General features: G+C 40.8%; 1 protein-coding gene across 3 annotated transcripts in view; it reads right to left on the reverse strand.

Moving 5' to 3' along the window:
- Positions 1-17,631, reverse strand: part of LOC111864688 (sugar transporter ERD6-like 7) — a 28,669-nt gene that overhangs the window by 8,291 nt on the left and 2,747 nt on the right. For 2 of the 3 annotated variants that reach the window (XM_023852123.2, XM_023852177.2), the window contains exons 2-3: positions 7,140-7,240; positions 4,113-4,170 (exon numbers count right to left, since the gene is read on the reverse strand). In XM_023852123.2, coding sequence (XP_023707891.1) covers positions 4,113-4,170; positions 7,140-7,240 — 159 coding nt within the window. Of the gene's footprint in view, positions 1-4,112; positions 4,171-7,139; positions 7,241-15,910; positions 16,010-17,631 lie in introns of those variants that run through there. The other variant, XM_023852132.2, reaches the window with a different exon arrangement.

Genomic DNA, 17,631 nt, shown 5'->3' on the forward strand with positions numbered 1-17,631 from the left:
GCTCCAGCGCCCGAGCCAACTCCACCGCCAGAACCAGCTCCAGCACCCGAGCCAACTCCACCGCCAGAACCAGCTCCAGCACCCGAATCAACTCCACCGCCCGAGCCAACTCCACCGCCAGAACCAGCTCCAGAATCCGAAACAATCCCAGTCGGGACCATCGCCTCAGCAGAAGAAATGGAACCCTCGCAGTCCTGGGACTTTCAAGGATGGGGCACACCAGCAGAACTCCAGAATTTGTGGACGCTCCTTGCCCCGCTGATTTTTGAGCTTATCCCAGTCTTCTTTATTAATGTGTTGTATTATCTCCCACGTTACATATATCGACGGTGGTGGCGTAGGGAAGGCAAAACAGAACAGGAGCTCATGAGCATTTTGTTTCATGAGAGTACTGGGCTAGTCTCACAGATGAAAGTTGTGGTAGACATGGTGCACGAGGAAGAACAGCGATTCGCTCGATTGAATAAGGAGATGCATTCAATTAAACAGATAAGCGAGCTGCAAGAACAATGCCGTGCCGAAATACAGATGGAGATTGATTCAATGAAGACGATGATAGAGGATCAGAGCCAGCTAATTGTTCAGTTTCTGCAGAGAATGCGATGAATATCTGCGATGTCTGTGCCTTCCAGCAGACAAGCATCAGTTGAGTGCTACTGATAAAAAGAAGTGTGTCCGTTTTGTACGTGACGCAAGAAAAATGTGCGTACATATTATCATTAGGGCAAGGGAGGAAAGGCAGTGGCGCCACGGCCCAACTAGTTGCGCGCTACAAGAACTAACAGGTTACAGTTATTGTGGAGGTACATTTGTGTTTATTATATTAAAGAATTTTATTGTTTGTGCTTATGTTCTATATAACAGAGTACAGTTATTGTGGAGGTAATGCATTTGTGTTTATATTATTAAAGAATTTTATTGTTTGTGCTTATGTTCTATATTGTAAAAATAGCGTTCTTTGTATATTAAATAATCAATCAAAACATTGTGTTGTCTAGTCACAGGCCTTTCACATATGCGTAAAAGGTCTCTATAGCGCCGTCTTCCCTTTGGGCTTTCGAAATAAGACTCAGCAGTTGAGTGGTACTGATGAAAAGAAGTGTTCCCCCTGTGGTCGTGGTTTCTATGTAACGATCAAATGGCAACTGGTGAGAAGAATAGTAGGGGAAGTGGTAGTAGAGCCCTAAAGATGGGTGTTGGCCACGCGAGAGGTATGGCAAATGAACTCCTTAAGCATAGTCTAACCTGGGTAAACATCAAAGAGATAACTACTACGTTAATTGAACTGTGAGCTCACAAAAAGACGTGTTTATTGTGTGGGGAGTGAGTCGCGATGTAGAGAAAAATGAAGGTGAGAATGGTCTCCGGCAAATGAATGACCGTGTAATTAGGCAGAATCACACAGATTTGGGTGTAATAAACGTTCCCTATAACCATGACCTCTAGGAGAGATCCTGTGTGAACAGCGCAGTAAAAAAATTCAGTAGAAAGCTAATGAAATATAATAAGTGTTTTGAACATCTTAATTTTCTTGAAGTGGGAAACTGTCTGGAATTATATACAAATCATGCTTTGCATTTAAATGGGAGAGGTAAAGAGGGTATGGTGCAAAAAATCGTAAATGTGATTAAGGATATTTTCGCGTGTTGGGTGTTTGTGACGCGACAAATAACTTCACGTCTTTTTGGATCTAGCGAATTTATTGCACACTCGCTCTTACACTTACACAATTCACAATTTCACAATTACTGCCATCTGCAGTATCACAATTACTCCTTCTGCTGTAGTCACTTCCTGGCTTCAACCGTCTTGATTCCATTCACTCAACAACTCATACTGCTAGACTTTCACTCATACTAGTAACTTTCTCTCTCTCTCTCTCTCTCTCTCAGGTTTAACAGAGTCAGAGTCAGAGTAACTTGAAATTAAAATTACAACTTTGATATTGAACTAATAGCGAAGCTGTGGGCACCTTGAATTTTACCAAAAAAGATCAATACCTCAACACTGGCTTACCTGCATCCAATGGTATTAGTTCTTTGTGTACTCCAATGACTATTTTCCAGTTTGTTTGAAAGTACACGTAGTTCAGTGAGTGTCCACTATCACGATGTCTTCGAAATCATCTGACTTGGATGTTTTATAACACCTGATCGTGTTTTCCTCCAGATGGACGACCCATTGTTTTTCTCTGGTGTGGAGCATAGTTTTGCACTTTTGGAACATGCTTTTTAGAATTATTTCATTTCTTGCAACTTCCTCTTTTGGCACAGAAATGTAAACTATCCCTGGGATATTTTGTGTGCAGAATATTTACAGTTCTAGCGGGCACATGATTTGATTAAAATGAGTTCTCTGAAGACTGGCTTCCGCTGCTTGCCTCTTCATGGTGCTGCCAATACCGTCACAGGCATTCTTCCCGTGCGAGGTGGCAAAGAAGTTCCATTCTGCTTCAAGTCCGAAGTCTTCATAGTGATAACATAAATTAGAAAGATTCTCTTTGTTTTTATATTGGCTTCCAGCGCCTTCACTGAAATAAATAACTTTCCTGACTGATGGCACATTTCCATTTACATCGGCGATAAGAAATTTTTGGAACACATAAACTGTGGCTTTATCGTGCTTTACATGATCACTGATCATACACAAGCTTGGGCATTTTGTTATAGTGTCCGCCTTGTAGTAATACACAAAAGGGTGACGTGTAGCCTGTTGATTTACCCAGTGGAAACTTTGAATCTCGTCTTGAACGAGAAACGAACAATTGTCTGCAAAATCTGTAAAATTCAAGGTGCCCACAGCTTCGCTATTAGTTAAATATCAAAGTTGTAATTTTAACTCCAAGTTACTCTAGAATAGAGCATTATTTGCTATGAATTTCAAATTTTTCGGAGCTTCTCCACAGAGATATGAGATGTCAAAAATTGCCGATTTTGGGCCCAGAACAAAGTTTGGAAGCTCCTGGAAAATTTTGAAAAATAGGTACGGTGCTCAAAACTAAGTGATTATATTCTTCATGTAGGAAAAAACAAAGGGTAGAGACCACAGATCTGATACTTTCCCCTCCCATTTGTTTTTGAAGGTGAAAAATAGCGTTTTTCCCAAAATCGATAGATAAGTTTCGAGCTTAATTAGACCTAGAGAAAGTGAGTTGAGTGAAACCTTGTAATAATATGATTTATAGTCCATATCATGAGGAACAAATTGGTTTCTCATTGGAGCCTCTAGCTTCAATAGTTATCGAGATATTGGAGATAAGGCAAACCTCCATTTCAGGCGAAAAAGCATTTTTCGCATTATATAGAAACTTCGCTATTAATTGAATATCAAAGTTGAAATTTTAACTCCATGTTACTCTGGAATAGAGCATTATTAGCTATGAGTTTAAATTTTTTCGGAGCTTCCCCACCGGAGATATGAGACGTTAAATATGGCCGATTTTAGGCCCAGAGCAAAGTTTGGAAGCTCCTGGAAAATTTTGAAAAATAGGTACGGTATTCAAAACTATGTGATTATATTCTTCATGTAGGAGAAAATAAAGGGTAGAAACCACAGACCTGATACTTTCCCCCTCCCATTGGTTTCTGAAGGTTAAAAATAGCGTTTTTCCCAAAATCGATAGGTGAGTTTCAAGCTTAATTACACCTAGGGGAAGTGAGTTGAGTAAAACCTTGTAATGATATGATTTGTTTCCCACATCATGAGGAACATATGGGTTTTTCATTTGAGTCTCTAGCTTCAATAGTTATCGAGATACAGAAGATAACGCAAACCTCCATTTGAGCCGAAAACGCGTTTTTTCGCATTATAAAAACGGCTGTACCGGGAGAACAGAGCAGAAGACAGTTTTTTTTTAATATTTTTGAGGTGTGAATATATGTAGAAATAAGTGTACAAAATTTGAATTTTTTTAAAAATGGTGAGCGACCTCTCTGGATGACTTCACATGGAATGACCCGTAACAGTTTATGGATGTACTCATAAACAAATTATGAATTATGAATAATGAATTATGAAGTAGACGAATATCTACTGAATGCTGAGAGGAGGCACTGTTGTACTGTCCTGGCTAGTTAACTGCACATAAATACATGATATTCGTATAACAGTACCTGAGGCACTGCATCCTTCCACCGTGGTTTTCCCTGTGGCACTAAATCGGGCTTACATCTGCAAAGGTCACAAAGGCAATGTGAGAATAGTTGTATTAATTTTTTCTTGCATGCTAGCCATTCAAACCCTACCATCTGCTGCTAGGCTAATTCAACAAAGAACTTCAACTGTTATAAACGAAATCTAGTTGAAACAGTCTCAAATGTCACGATGCTTTATGTTACAGTTTCCATCTTCTCATATCTGCAAACATCTAGTCTGAGTAGAGACTTTTTTGTGTATTGCTTGTTGGTTTGACATTATGTCACTTCTGTGGAGACAAAATGCAAAGGAAATGCAGCAATGAAATCTATGCATTCTATTTCTGTTCTGTGTAGGCCTCAGGGCAACCAGCCTGGTAACTCCCTTTAAATTGACCCTTAATTATTATTATTATTTTGCCTACTCTATCAGACACTCTTTCCAGAAATGTTAAAGTTCATAGTGAGCATATTTAATGAAATTATGTCAAGGAGATCAATGGAAACTGTCACCAGTTATGGGACTAACAAATATTCCTGCTATATTTTCCACTGGCATTCCACTAGTTCGAACTACTGTCCTAGAGATGTCAATATCATCCATAAAACAACTCCGCATACTACAATTTGAAGTTATACCAAAGCCAGGAAACATCTGGCAAAGCCTTGCGCAATTTCATGCCATGGCCAATGAAGAAGTTAGGCATCATATGACAAATTCAGAACTTGTACTGGTTTATACAGTGCGTACAATCAAGTGCGCGCCGCGGCTGCAATTTGCCGTGAGTCATACCACCGCAGAACGGATGCAACTCCTCCCCGCGACTGCAGTGCCGTTCCCCGATAGCGTGAGTGTAGTGGTGTCGCTGAGTCTCCGTCCATCAGTTGCTCTACATGCACACATTTATAAGAATACAGTAAAAAGATAACTTACCGTGGTTTATAACAGGTGCTGAAAGTGACCTCCTTCTGCTTGCAAACATGCCGCGCATCTCACAAATAAATTACGCGACACTCTCTGCAGTTCGTCGACGGTAATTGAATGAATTACGCGTGTAATTTCATTTTGAAGACTATCAATGCTGCGGGGATTATTTTTGTAGACTTTTTGCTTCAGGTTGCCCCAAAGATAATAATCAGAAATACTGAGATCTGGGGATCTGGGAGGCCACAGTCCTCTACTGACAATTCTGTCTTCAAACACTTCCTGTATTGCGACCATGGATGCATTAGCCGTATGTGCTGTAGCGTTGTCCTGCTGAAAATACCCGTATTGTCTTTCTTCGGCATTCAACTGATCGAAGAAGGGATTCAGTATGTCATTAATGTACCGATCAGAGTTCACGGTATCGTGGAAAAATATGGGGCCAATGATTCGCCGCGGGCTTACAGCACACCACACACCCACCTTTTCACTATGTAATGGCACTTGCTGTATAGCGTGAGGATTTTCATTGCTCCATATTCTTACGTTTTGTGCATTGACGTGGCCACCAACGTGGAACCACGCTTCATCAGTCATGAATAGAAGCTGAGGATCCACTATTCCATCGTGTACATTTTGCAGCAGCCAGTTGCAAAAACGAATTCTTGCTGCATGATCTGGTTCTTTCAGCTCATGCACAACTGTTACTTTATACGGGCGAAATTTGATTAACTTTGTGGCTGTGCGAGCAGATCCTAGCGAAACACCAGTTTCCTGTGCTAAGCGTCTTAACGATTTTCGAGGACTGATCTGTAATCTTGCCTGAATATCCTTAACCTTTTCTTCAGTCAGCACAGTTCTCTTCGATTGCTTCTTCTTGTCACTCACTGAACCTGTGGCCCGCCACTTTTTCAGAAGCCTGTTTACACACGACTTTGTGGGAACTGGCGAGTCAGGATATTTCTGACGAAACCTACGTGCGAATTTTCTGTAAATGTTTTTCCTTGCAATAGTTTCGACAATAAACACACGCTGTTTAATAGTGAACTTCATTTCCACCGTCTGTCGACAGCTGTAAACATTCCACTCCACTTCCACAGCAAGACAAAGACTGACTGTTTAATGCAACCTCGGGTTCCGATTATGCAACCATCGGCATAGGAGCACTGCAGTCGCGGGGAGGAGTTGCATCCGTTCTGCGGTGGTATGACTCACGGCAAATTGCAGCCGCAGCGTGCACTTGATTGTACGCACTGTATCTGTCATTCCAAAATTACGTTTCATAAAACCATGCCATTCAACAAGAGGTTTTGTACATAAATTATTATAATGATGGAATTTGTATTAAAATTACAAATCTGAACAAATCACTTGAAATGCAAATTCTAGTCCAAAAAAAGCCAGAACTATGAATTATTAACTTTCTAACATAATATAAAAAAGTAATATAATGGTGAAAAATTTGATCTCAAGATTTTTAGGGATACACACAATTTCAGACTCCTTGAATATGAAGATGTATACCTTTCCAGCACATGAATGACTGAAGCTGATTCATATTAAGCATTTACTGGTTTATCTGTCATAGTTCAGATCCCAGTGAATACGAACATCCTAGCTCAAAAACAAGACCCTTCACATGCAACTTAAGATTATGCAGGGTCAGAATCCATTCCCTTCATTGCCAAATTCTGAATGAAATTCTGATATCATTATACAAAAACATGAAATATTAGAATGCTGGATGCTGTTACCTGTCTCAGTAATGCAGCTTCCAAATAATATTCCAATAACTTTCACTATAAATCAGTTCTCCTCCCCCCCCCCAAGTATTATGTAGAAAAATACACAATTTTAATTACTTTATCTTATTTTTTTAATCATATAAAATACATCCTGTTCTGTAGCAATATCCTCACGCACATTTTATCTTTGGTTATGCTACTTTAGGAGGTCTAGAAGGATCCACGAATAAAAATGTCTGGAAAACACTGAGCAAACTAAAAAAAACACCAAGAGATATAAAACCCCTGTACCTAAATGATGTTCAAATTTTGATTACTTAAGATTAACCTTCTTACGTCAATTCAGTTCTGATTTTAACAGGATCAGAATCTTCATCAGCGACAAACTCTGTGCTTTCTAGATCAAGTTCATGTGCTTCCTCACTGTCTTCTGACATCTGTAAAGAAATGTAGATATATGGATATTCATTCATTCATATTCCTTTTGCTCCATCTACAGCATACGGTATCCAAGAAATGCTTTGTTTCACTTCAGTTTCTTAATCTTGCAGACAGTCAGCAGGACTCCTTGCACAGGGTATCAGCCCACTGCAAGGCTACTACCTATACAGTACAACATGAACACAGAATAAAAGTAGACAAATATCCATGCCTCTATCAGGATTCGAACACACAATCCCAGCATTCGAGCGGGCAAAGAGAGTTCATGCCTTAGACTCCTCGGCCACTGTGATCAGCGATATATGGATAATAATTGTCAAAAACTGCTGATGTTAGTATACAATATACAAAAATTAACTAGCTGCATCTAATCTGAAAATTTGTCATACAGCAGCATACTTAAAACAAAAATTCTAAGGTGAATATTCTGTCCTAAATACAAAGGGTAACGGGGGGGATTTGTGGTGGATAAAGTTGCACTGGGGCAGTCTCGTCTCCAAGCATTTCATGTTTCACCTGCAAATGTAATTCCAGCAGTGCTTCATACCCATCCATCAGGGACTAGTACAATAAATCCACTCGAAGTGCAGTATCAACCATGGATGTGTCAAGGTGTTTTTGGGAGCAGAACAGGAAGGGAAGAAAATTTTCCTACAAACTTACATTGACGTTACTGTAGAATATTTCAAAATAGGAGAATAATTTTGTATTTTTTAATTAAAAGAAAATTTTTCAACATAATTTCATGGATTTGTCACTATACATGTCAATCCTGGGAAAAAATAATTATGGCATCTTAAGGCACTGGAAATAACTTATTCAAAATGAAGCACTCTAAAACTAAGCAACGGTGTTTACTCCAATTTTCAGCCATGGGTGTTATTCAATGGGATGGAGTCATACTTTAATAAAGAAGGGTTGAAAGAAAAGAGGTACATCAGGCTTTTCTCAATTTGTACCCATCTTCACAGTTGAAGCTGCAGGGTTGTCTGTCTATTTTGATAGCTGTTTAGATAACTTGTAGACAGTAAGTGTATATGTTTCTCAGAGGCCTTTTTTTTCTGTCTGTGGTCTGTCTTCAATCACTGCTAAATCAGTGTTCAGTTCTTCCATAACTTCTTGGGTTTCCTCATTTAGTCCTTCCGTACATATATTTGTCTCTCATAAATACTTAACTTGGCAGCATTGATTATTTTTGGCACTTCTTAAAGGAAAGTTGGGAGAACTAATAACATATAAAGAAAGCAGTCTGCTTGACCGTGTCTCACGGTGTTGTCGCTTGCAGATTTACTTATACTTCTTCAACCCTGAAGATGGGGGCGATACGTTCCTCCGAAACGTCGGTTAACACCACATATACACGGTGCCAAATCCCAGAAGACTGCTTTCTTCATAGTCACCGCCGTGAAAGCCTCAAATCTTACATAATAACATATAAATATCTGTTCTTGTATTTACTTGAATTCCAATGGTGTACGTGTATGTTATTTACTAAACTGGTACGTCACCTCAATAATAGAAAACAAAATGTCCCCCACTGCACAGATTTTTCTAGTTACATTTTTGTTATTTCCATAATTCTAGGGGTGCAATGGGACTGAGTCCTTGACCCCATGGTTGCCGGTTAGAAGTGGAGCACAAATTGGGGATCCCCCCTATAAAAATATTTAAAAAATCGAAATCGTAAAAAAAGAGGTTTGCCAAATGATGTTTTAGTTACTACCCTAGGTTTCATGCCAATATGGAGCATCTACATAACTGTACTGGAGCATCTAACTAGTTCTCAAAAGCCATTTGCATACATGGTAGCACCATACTATCACCCTTACTCCTACTGCAAGAACTAAATTCCACTTTCCACTTCGACCACACCAAGACAGTAACAGAAATATGTGCTGAAATGCTGGGACAGCTTCTTCAAACAAAGATGCTAAAGCCTGAGAGCCTTAGTTACACAGAAAGAAACAGAGCTGCCATGTTGACAGAATGCAGACATATTGTCCATATTAATGTTGAAGTACAGATAGACTGTAGTATATACGAGTATATCTAGGAATTCGGTTAACCGTCAACACAACGAATATACTCTCTTTTAATGTTTTACAATTTGACTTTTTATTCCTTCTACATGTTTTGGTCGTACAAGACCATCCTCATGAAGTTATACGAGTATATAGGAATACATAGTATATGTAGTATCTAAATATATTAAAAATATATAGATTAAAATGGGCACAAGAAGGAAGAAGCAAAGGCAAAATGCAGATGCTATGATGGATTTAAAGTATGAATGAGAATGTAAAGTTTGCTGGGGAAACAAATTGGAAATCCATTGCAATGAACAGGTAATGCTGGCAAGAACGCCTCCAATAGAAGACAACTCATACTGGGCTGTAGTATCAGTGATGATGAGGTCAACCAGCCAATGACTGAAGTGAATTTTAAACAACTGAATCAGAACAAGCCAACAAATGGACCAGCTAATTCACAGTTCAGTAATAGCATTTAATCAGCAAGAGAAATATGAAGTGTTGTATGATTCATGTTTAGAAGTGAACTAGCCAGGTGAAAAGGCTGAAATCATGAGGTTATGCACTATCCCTCTCAGCGTTCCAAACAAGTTTATTTGCATACTGACACATCCAACTGGAAAATTAAAACACAGACATTAACTGTTTCGTACATTGGGAATAGGGTTCCATATAAAAATATAAATCTTGCTCAGGAGAATATCCCTTAATTGAATCTTCATTGAAGAGTACTAGCCTCCGGGATATATAGCCATGTAGTCCAATGAAAGTCAACCAACGTTTCAGAGGAACATATCGCCTCCATCTTCAAGGTCAATTAGCCAAACAAGAAACCAGCATGAAAGCAAGTGGCAATCAGAGCTCTGCTTTGCCTAGCAACGGACACCCTATTGTTGCACACTGGCTCCCACAGGAATGTGTTAGCAGTGGGTCTGTATGTATGTCACAGTAATCCCACAAGTTGGTCACGTTTTGAGGAATATAAACACAAAATGGGGTTCCTCTAACCCTCCCCCCTGGCCTTGTTGTTTCCAGTCTCTGTGTCTTTCATTAACCACTGCGACTGGCAAGAACTGTGTTCACTGTACCAGTGCTTGAAATTTAGTCACAGCTGTGTGGTTGTTACTTCTTCTGTACCTCAACTAAAGAACACACCTAATTCACATGATTACCTTAAGTCTGCAGACTGAATAATAAAGTGAAGAATTTGATTATAAAAATCCCCTTATCTCTCACTATACGAGTAAACTGATGTTGATAAAAAAAAAGCAGTGTCATCACGTTCTTGCACTGCATAACCATGTAATTATGATCGATGCTTCCCTGTCTTTACCTACCAACGGTGTGGACTGTCTATAATGACACCCCCTCATCGTCACCACCTATGTCCATGGCTTAAATGGAAAGCAGAAAATTGTTGGATTTGAGAGGGTCAACTCAGCCTCTAGCAAAAATCAGTACCAGGAATCTTGACCTAATCCTTCCAGCTGCACTCTGTCCCTGGGGTCGACTCAGCCTCTAACAGAAATGAGTACCAGGAATGTTCTTGGAATATTCTTGGGGGTGAGCTTAATGCTTGTCTATTGCTACATATTTGAAGACAGTTCGATTCTTAGCTTGTGCGTAGTTTTGCGAGTCACACAAAGTGCACTTATTTTGTTTGTTAGATTTTAGTTTCTCACGCAGGTGACTGTGAAGAGTAATATCAACTGGGGTTTGACACCGTACAGTCTGGTAACATTTAAATATGGTTAGGAGAAATATATTCCATCTGTCTTGAGTGTCAAAGAGAAGGTCGAGAAAGCAAGTAGACTACAGCTCGATTGCTCAGCTTTCTCGTTTACCGTGAAGATGGAAGCAATAAGTGCCTTAGAAAATGCCAGTAAATTTATACCAGACTACATAGCCGATAATCTAGGCCGGATTGGAAGAGTACAATGGCAGAACTTCGAAATATCCAATCGGTGAAGCTTTTGGGATCATGTAAAGTTTGAGATAATGTACTTCTGTAAGGTAAAGATAAGGGTACTTAGACACCATGCCATGAGGACATATGGCAGAGTGGAGTAATAGCTCCATGTATTCTTAACTTCGACACTTGACAGAAGAGGTCAGTTTCATTCACCAACCGCTTTACTCCCAGGGAAAGAGCCTCCAGGTTCCAACTGTACAGATGGCTGAGTTGGTCTCAGAACTTGAGTGGAAGATGTGGAGAAGGGAATAATCTGGCACCCATACCAGTAATCAAACCCCGATTCCTCTATCGTCCAGCTCAGACGCTAATCGCTATGCCGACTAAGCTACCCTTACCCCAGTGCGATCTGACAGAATTATCACAACTGAAAATGGGGTGAAATATAAGGAAGGAAAAGGTCTTTGCATGTAAGCAGCGTGGTTTAATTTGCTAGAACGTCATATGCCCGTCACTGCCATTGGGTATGTTTACAGCTGAGCTACATGGTTCATTAACGAAACAGATGGCGACGGGCTGATTAATTCTCGGAATGCTGGAATTAAGGAAATGACCTTGGTTTTAAAATACATCTTTTCGTTCCGAAGCCTAAAGCCATATAGGGACAGTCCAATTAAGGCTCAGAGCGGAGATATTAAAACGGTGCTGAAAATAACAAAAATACAGTCATTGGTCCCGACGGGACCCGAAACCAAAACTGACTGTGCTGGCAAGGACTCTCGGCAATTTACCGACTCACCAACACGTTGTGTAAAAATCTTTGCCCCCAGTGCGCGTACACTTACTTTCCGGAAGACATCGCTAATGCAGTTTACTGAAGTTTAATGAAAATCGCAGAAAGACGTTTTCGAGAAAATCGCAATTTTGTTTTGGGGGAACCCTGTGAAGGGCCACTATTTTTGAAGTTAGAATGTCCACAGTTTTGGGCACCGACGTGTGGTGGATATAAATTCCGTCTATGAATAAAATTCGTCGAAGTGTTCACACGCTGGGACGCATACATACATGCACGAACGGGCAAATAAGCGCCCGCCGAGATCAACTGAAAAGCGAAATACCGTATTTACGCATGTATAGACCGCGTGCGTGTATAGGCCTCAGCACAATTTTCAGACAGAAATTCTGCATTCTGCATTCCCGTCATTCTGCAGGGTCAAGCTGCGAACATCCTACACCGCGCTCCAGCTGGAGCAAAGTACGAGGACACCGTCTTGGGGTCTGAAGGGCCGTTACCAGTCTCAGCTCAAAGGAAGGAACAAGCTGAGAAATTAATTTCTCGCTCATCTGAAAAATCTTCCGAACAAAAACGAACACGTGCGAACGAAAATGAAAACATGTAAGATTTGCGGTTTTCACGACGGTGACTATGAAGAACGCCGTCTTCTGGGATGTGGTGCAGTGTAGAGATAGTGTAAAGCGACGTTTCGGAGGAACGTATCGCCTCCATCTTCAGGATATAAAAATCCGCGAGCGAGGAACCAGCGTGAGCAGGTGGCTGCAGAAAATGAAACAAATGAACGTAACGCCGCCACACACCTCCTTACGTCATGACCTGAGATGCATCTTAAGTAATATGCAGATATTTTGTAACAACTTTAACAATTTTGGTATTTTATGGCATAACATGGTCTCCAATGTTTATAGCATAATCCGATTTCAGGCAATAAAAATTGTGGTCTTTTTTGTCGTTTTGAAACGCAACCCCCGTTGTTAACATAGCGCGTATGGGAAATTTACGAATTCTCTCCAGGAATGTAACTGTTCGCAACCGCGGAGACTGCCTCGAATGCCCAAAGCGAACTTCGACATCGAATCTGAAAACGAGATAAACCAAATGAAGCAGTTTAATGATCCCTACACTTGCGTCATCAAATAACCTCTGGATCCAGTACATGCAAGAACACGCATATTCTGTATTATGCATACAGCAGAATGTGTATTGAGCTCACACTGGTCCCTGTCCTGAGCCAGATGAATGCAGTCCATACATCCCATCCTATTCAGGTCGCTCCAGAGAAATCAACACCGTTTGGGGCCATGTGTAATATTTCGTAACAAGCTGTTTCTTGCCTCAAATTCTAGGGCCACCTCTTCTTGGCTGTCGGCGACTGCTTATTCAATATACAGAGTGATTCTAAATTATTATCGGGATTTCCGTGACCTATAATTTTCAAGCCGGAAAAAAAACAGAATAAATCTTCTTATGGAATATAGAAGCGTAACTCAATAAGTTTTATTTCTTATAGAATCAGCACTGCAGACTGCTAAACAACTTCATAATGCACACCTTTCTTGGCACGTAAAGTTTGAATATTATAGGTTACGGAAACACCCATAATAATTTAGAATCACCCTGTATTCACAGTTGCATTCCACATTTGGAGGTCGTGTCCTCCATGAGAAACCTGAGGAGACGACATGCCGTGGTGCCAAGGGACCCACTCATTGAAACAACAGAACAGTATTATGTGCTCCTGTATTTTACGACGTCCGTAACGAGACTATACAGCGGCGAGCGGTGCGGTCACTGATAAATGATGAATTGGAAAGTATCTAGAAAGAAACGGTCGTGGTCTGGAGGGAGTGAGTGAGGAAAACAGCGAAAATATCCCATTCAGGATAGTTGATGTTCTGGCTGAGATTCAAACCGAGCACCTCCCGAATACAAGCCTAGAATGTTACCGCTACGGTAACCCGTTCGGTAGAAGTCGAGTGAAATCGTAAACGGGCATTAACCTTTAGTGAAAAGCAAACATTACCTGGGCCATATAAAATAATAAGGCATCAATTAAATAAAAAATTAAGGAAATAAAATTTAACGTTGCTGTTAAAAAATATAAAACGTCCAGGGCATGTAGCACGAATGGAGGTAAGAGGAATGCATATAGGATATTGGTGGGAAAGCCAGAAAGAAAGAGACCACTAGGAAGACCAAGACGTGGGTGGGTGAACAATATTAAAATGGATCTTAGAAAGATAGGGTGGGATAGTATGGATTGGATTGATATAGCTCAGGATAGGGACCAGTGGAGGGCTCTTGTGAACACGGTAATGATAGTTCTGGTTCTATTAAATTTTGGGGAATTCTTGAATAGATGCACAACTGGCGACTTCTGAAGAAAGGGCGCAGCTCTATGGAGCTCGTTTCGTTGTTGGAAGTTTTGTGCTGTGTATAGGAATTCTGGCTATGGTATTCGGACACGGAGTTCATGTAAACAAAACATCAGGGTCGGTAGTGTGTTCAGTTATCGTCGTACAAACAGGGGAAACGCCGTTCGCGCGGTTCACACGATGTGTCTCCTCACTGCTACAGCAGTGCATGAAGACAAATATTAGAACTACGGTTAAACCCTGGAGTCGATGTTTTCAGGTGCAAGAAGATACAGTGGATTTGGAATTTTTATGGGAACGTCAAAACAATTCTAATTAATTAATAAAGGTTTGAATATTGTCTGCTAACAAAAAATTAGGATTACATTGGGTAAAAAAAACTTAATTTATATTTTCCAAACCATTATGAGTCGCAGCGATAATTAGGATAATTAGGTTCTCTGTAGACAGTACGAGATATTACATTCCCACATTAAAAGTATCTCTGCCTTTGGAACTGCATGTATAGACTTGTAGTACATTACTTATATGTGCTCTAACACACAACTAAGTTATCTAAAAACAAACAGAAGTGAATATGCATTATGCCTCAGTCTCGTGTAAACGCCGTCGTTCAGTCGGTATAGTTCGCTTGCGAAATGAAGGCCGCGGAGTTTTTTCTGTTTTTAATTTGTGCGAGAGAGGAAGACCCACTGCATGGCCTCCACGCCCTCCAGATTTTAATCCCGTTGGATTTTTACCCATGGGGACACCTAAAAGCCCTTGTGTATGCAGCTCCTATTGACAACGATGAGCCACTTCATCGCATGCAACTACCTCGGCATCTTTGAACGGATGCTGCGGTCCAAGATGAGACTTGTCGAGGCGTGCATTCTGGGCACTTATTATAAATGTACTCTTTCAGTTATAACTCACAAATTAAATATGTACGGATACATACTGATATGGAAGTTTCTCCTTGGTTTGGTACATGGAACTCGTGCCCAAAGTGGCGCGCCACAAATACAAACAAGACAACATCAAAGAACCCCTTTCTCGAGAACAAGGGGGCACACTTTCGGCCCCCGTCAAGAGAAATAAGAGGGACGACACGAACCTGCTTGGTTTACGAATTCCAACAGAGTCTTAACAAACCAATTACAAGTATTTTAATGTATTGGAACAGCCGCTGTGGTTGTAAAGACTTTAGATTTTATACCCAATTGTATATTATTAATATTGTATGTATATATTTTAACGTTCAGAACATATATTGTAATAGTAACTTCCAACTGTATTGATGTAAAGGTGTACCTCTGATGATGGTCTCTGAAGACCGAAACATGTAAGGGCATAAATAACTGAAAGAAGAAAAATCTTCACCAGTCACACTAGACGGAACTGTTTAACTCTTCATGATATTGTTAGTGTGACGGACCAGAATGACACAAATCATAATCAGTATAACAGCGAGAATCTACCGAGCACTTATGGGAAAAAAATACAGTAAATATTTTACTGAGTAGTATATAACGCATATTAGATGAAAAAAATGTTCTCTGGCGTATACTAACCTTAAGAAACGTAGTTAAAATATCTTACGTCAAGTCATGTAAAGCAGCAAGCTGATAACCCAAACTCCGCCTAGGCTCTGCAGTATATACATAGTATAACCGTAGGGCTGCTGGTATCAGCGTACAGCTCGCCGGGGATGACGCTGCAGAATGAGGAATGGCCCTCCGCCATTACGATTTACCTAACGCGTTGCTATGGCAGGTGAAATGGAGACATTTACAGAAACTTGTAACCGCCCTTGACGTCTCGATCTTGTTGTTATTCAATTCACGTTCTTGTTGTCATTGGAGAGGAAGAAACGAAAGAGTAACGAAGAATCACCAATGCCGGATTTAAAGTTGTGGGTCAATCATAATGTGGAGGTCTCTATCAGTAAAAGCTATCCACGTAACAGGCCATGGAGGCCCATAGGGTTGTGAGACGTTGAGGCTCCCACATTCTCTAGACAATCGGCTCATAGATGGCGGTGAGGTTGTCAGCCTTACGCTCTGGCCGTACTTTACCCCCCAGGAATATTCATGGTATTCATTTCTGTTAGAGGCTGAGTCGACCCCAGGACCATAGTGCGGTTGGAAGGATTAGGTCAGTTGAAAAAATCCGCCTCATTGGGAATCGAACCTGCGACCTTCCGGTTCAACCATCTACGCTACCCCGTGCCCCCTGGTCTCTATCAGTAACAACTAATTTTTACGACGATTATTTTCTTTGTTTCTTGTTTCTTATAACAATTCAAAATACAAACGAACTTCTCGAGATCCTAGAGAAGAAAATGTCTATGGATTCTAGTTCTGTTTTGTGGAGGCCCCGGGGGCAACCGTCCCGGACGCCCTTCTCCCCTCCCTATCATGAGAAAACTACTGCGTAACTATATAATACAGTAAACGTACTATTATTTTCGTTCTTGTCTGCTATTTTAGGACGCCTATAGCGTCGAATAGTAGGGCTGATGCATGACTGGTGAATTGGAAAGGACACGGAGCGAAACGGTCCTGCTCTACCCAAGATGCCTCCTCACTATTTGCCTGGAAGGGCTGAAGAAAACCACGAACTTTAGGATAGCCTAATCCCCTGCCGAGATTCGAACAGAATACCTCCAAATACAAGTGCACCGCTAAACCAGCCTCTCTCTGTTTCTGTCATAAAGCTGCAATCTAACCGAGTAAACACAAATAATATGTAATAAGAAGTTCTAAATAATAACAATAAACACACATTTTATATGAAGAAAGCAGTCTTCTGGGATGTGGCACCGTGTAGATGTGGCGTTAACCGACGTTTCGGAGGAACGTATCGCCTCCGTCTTCAGGGTAGAAGGAAAAATAAATAATCCGCAAGCGATGAGACCGTGAGAACCGGTACAAGCAGACTGGTGTTCGAAATAAACACAGCTAAGTGGGAGCACTGAAGAGGGGGGGGAAAGTCTACATGGGAAATCAGTGGAGCGGGAGGGGTGAAGGGGCTGGAAACAGAAGCAGGGTTTTGTATATGATATTATGNCTCACTGTTCATATTTTCGGGATGCAGTTCGATCTCAATGGCTTCCGTAATGATGCGATCCATATAGCGGGTCTTGGTGGCGAGGATGGAGGTATTCTGAAACTGAATGCGGTGTCCCAGGTCGATGCTGTGTTCAGCTACGGCCAACTTGTCCCAATGTTCGAGACGGATGTGCCGCTGATGCTCTTTCAACCTCATGTCCACGGAGCGGCCCGTCTGTCCA

This window comes from Cryptotermes secundus, unplaced genomic scaffold (assembly GCF_002891405.2).
Source record: "Cryptotermes secundus unplaced genomic scaffold, Csec_1.0 scaffold352, whole genome shotgun sequence".
NCBI classification, from domain to species: Eukaryota; Metazoa; Arthropoda; class Insecta; order Blattodea; family Kalotermitidae; genus Cryptotermes; species Cryptotermes secundus.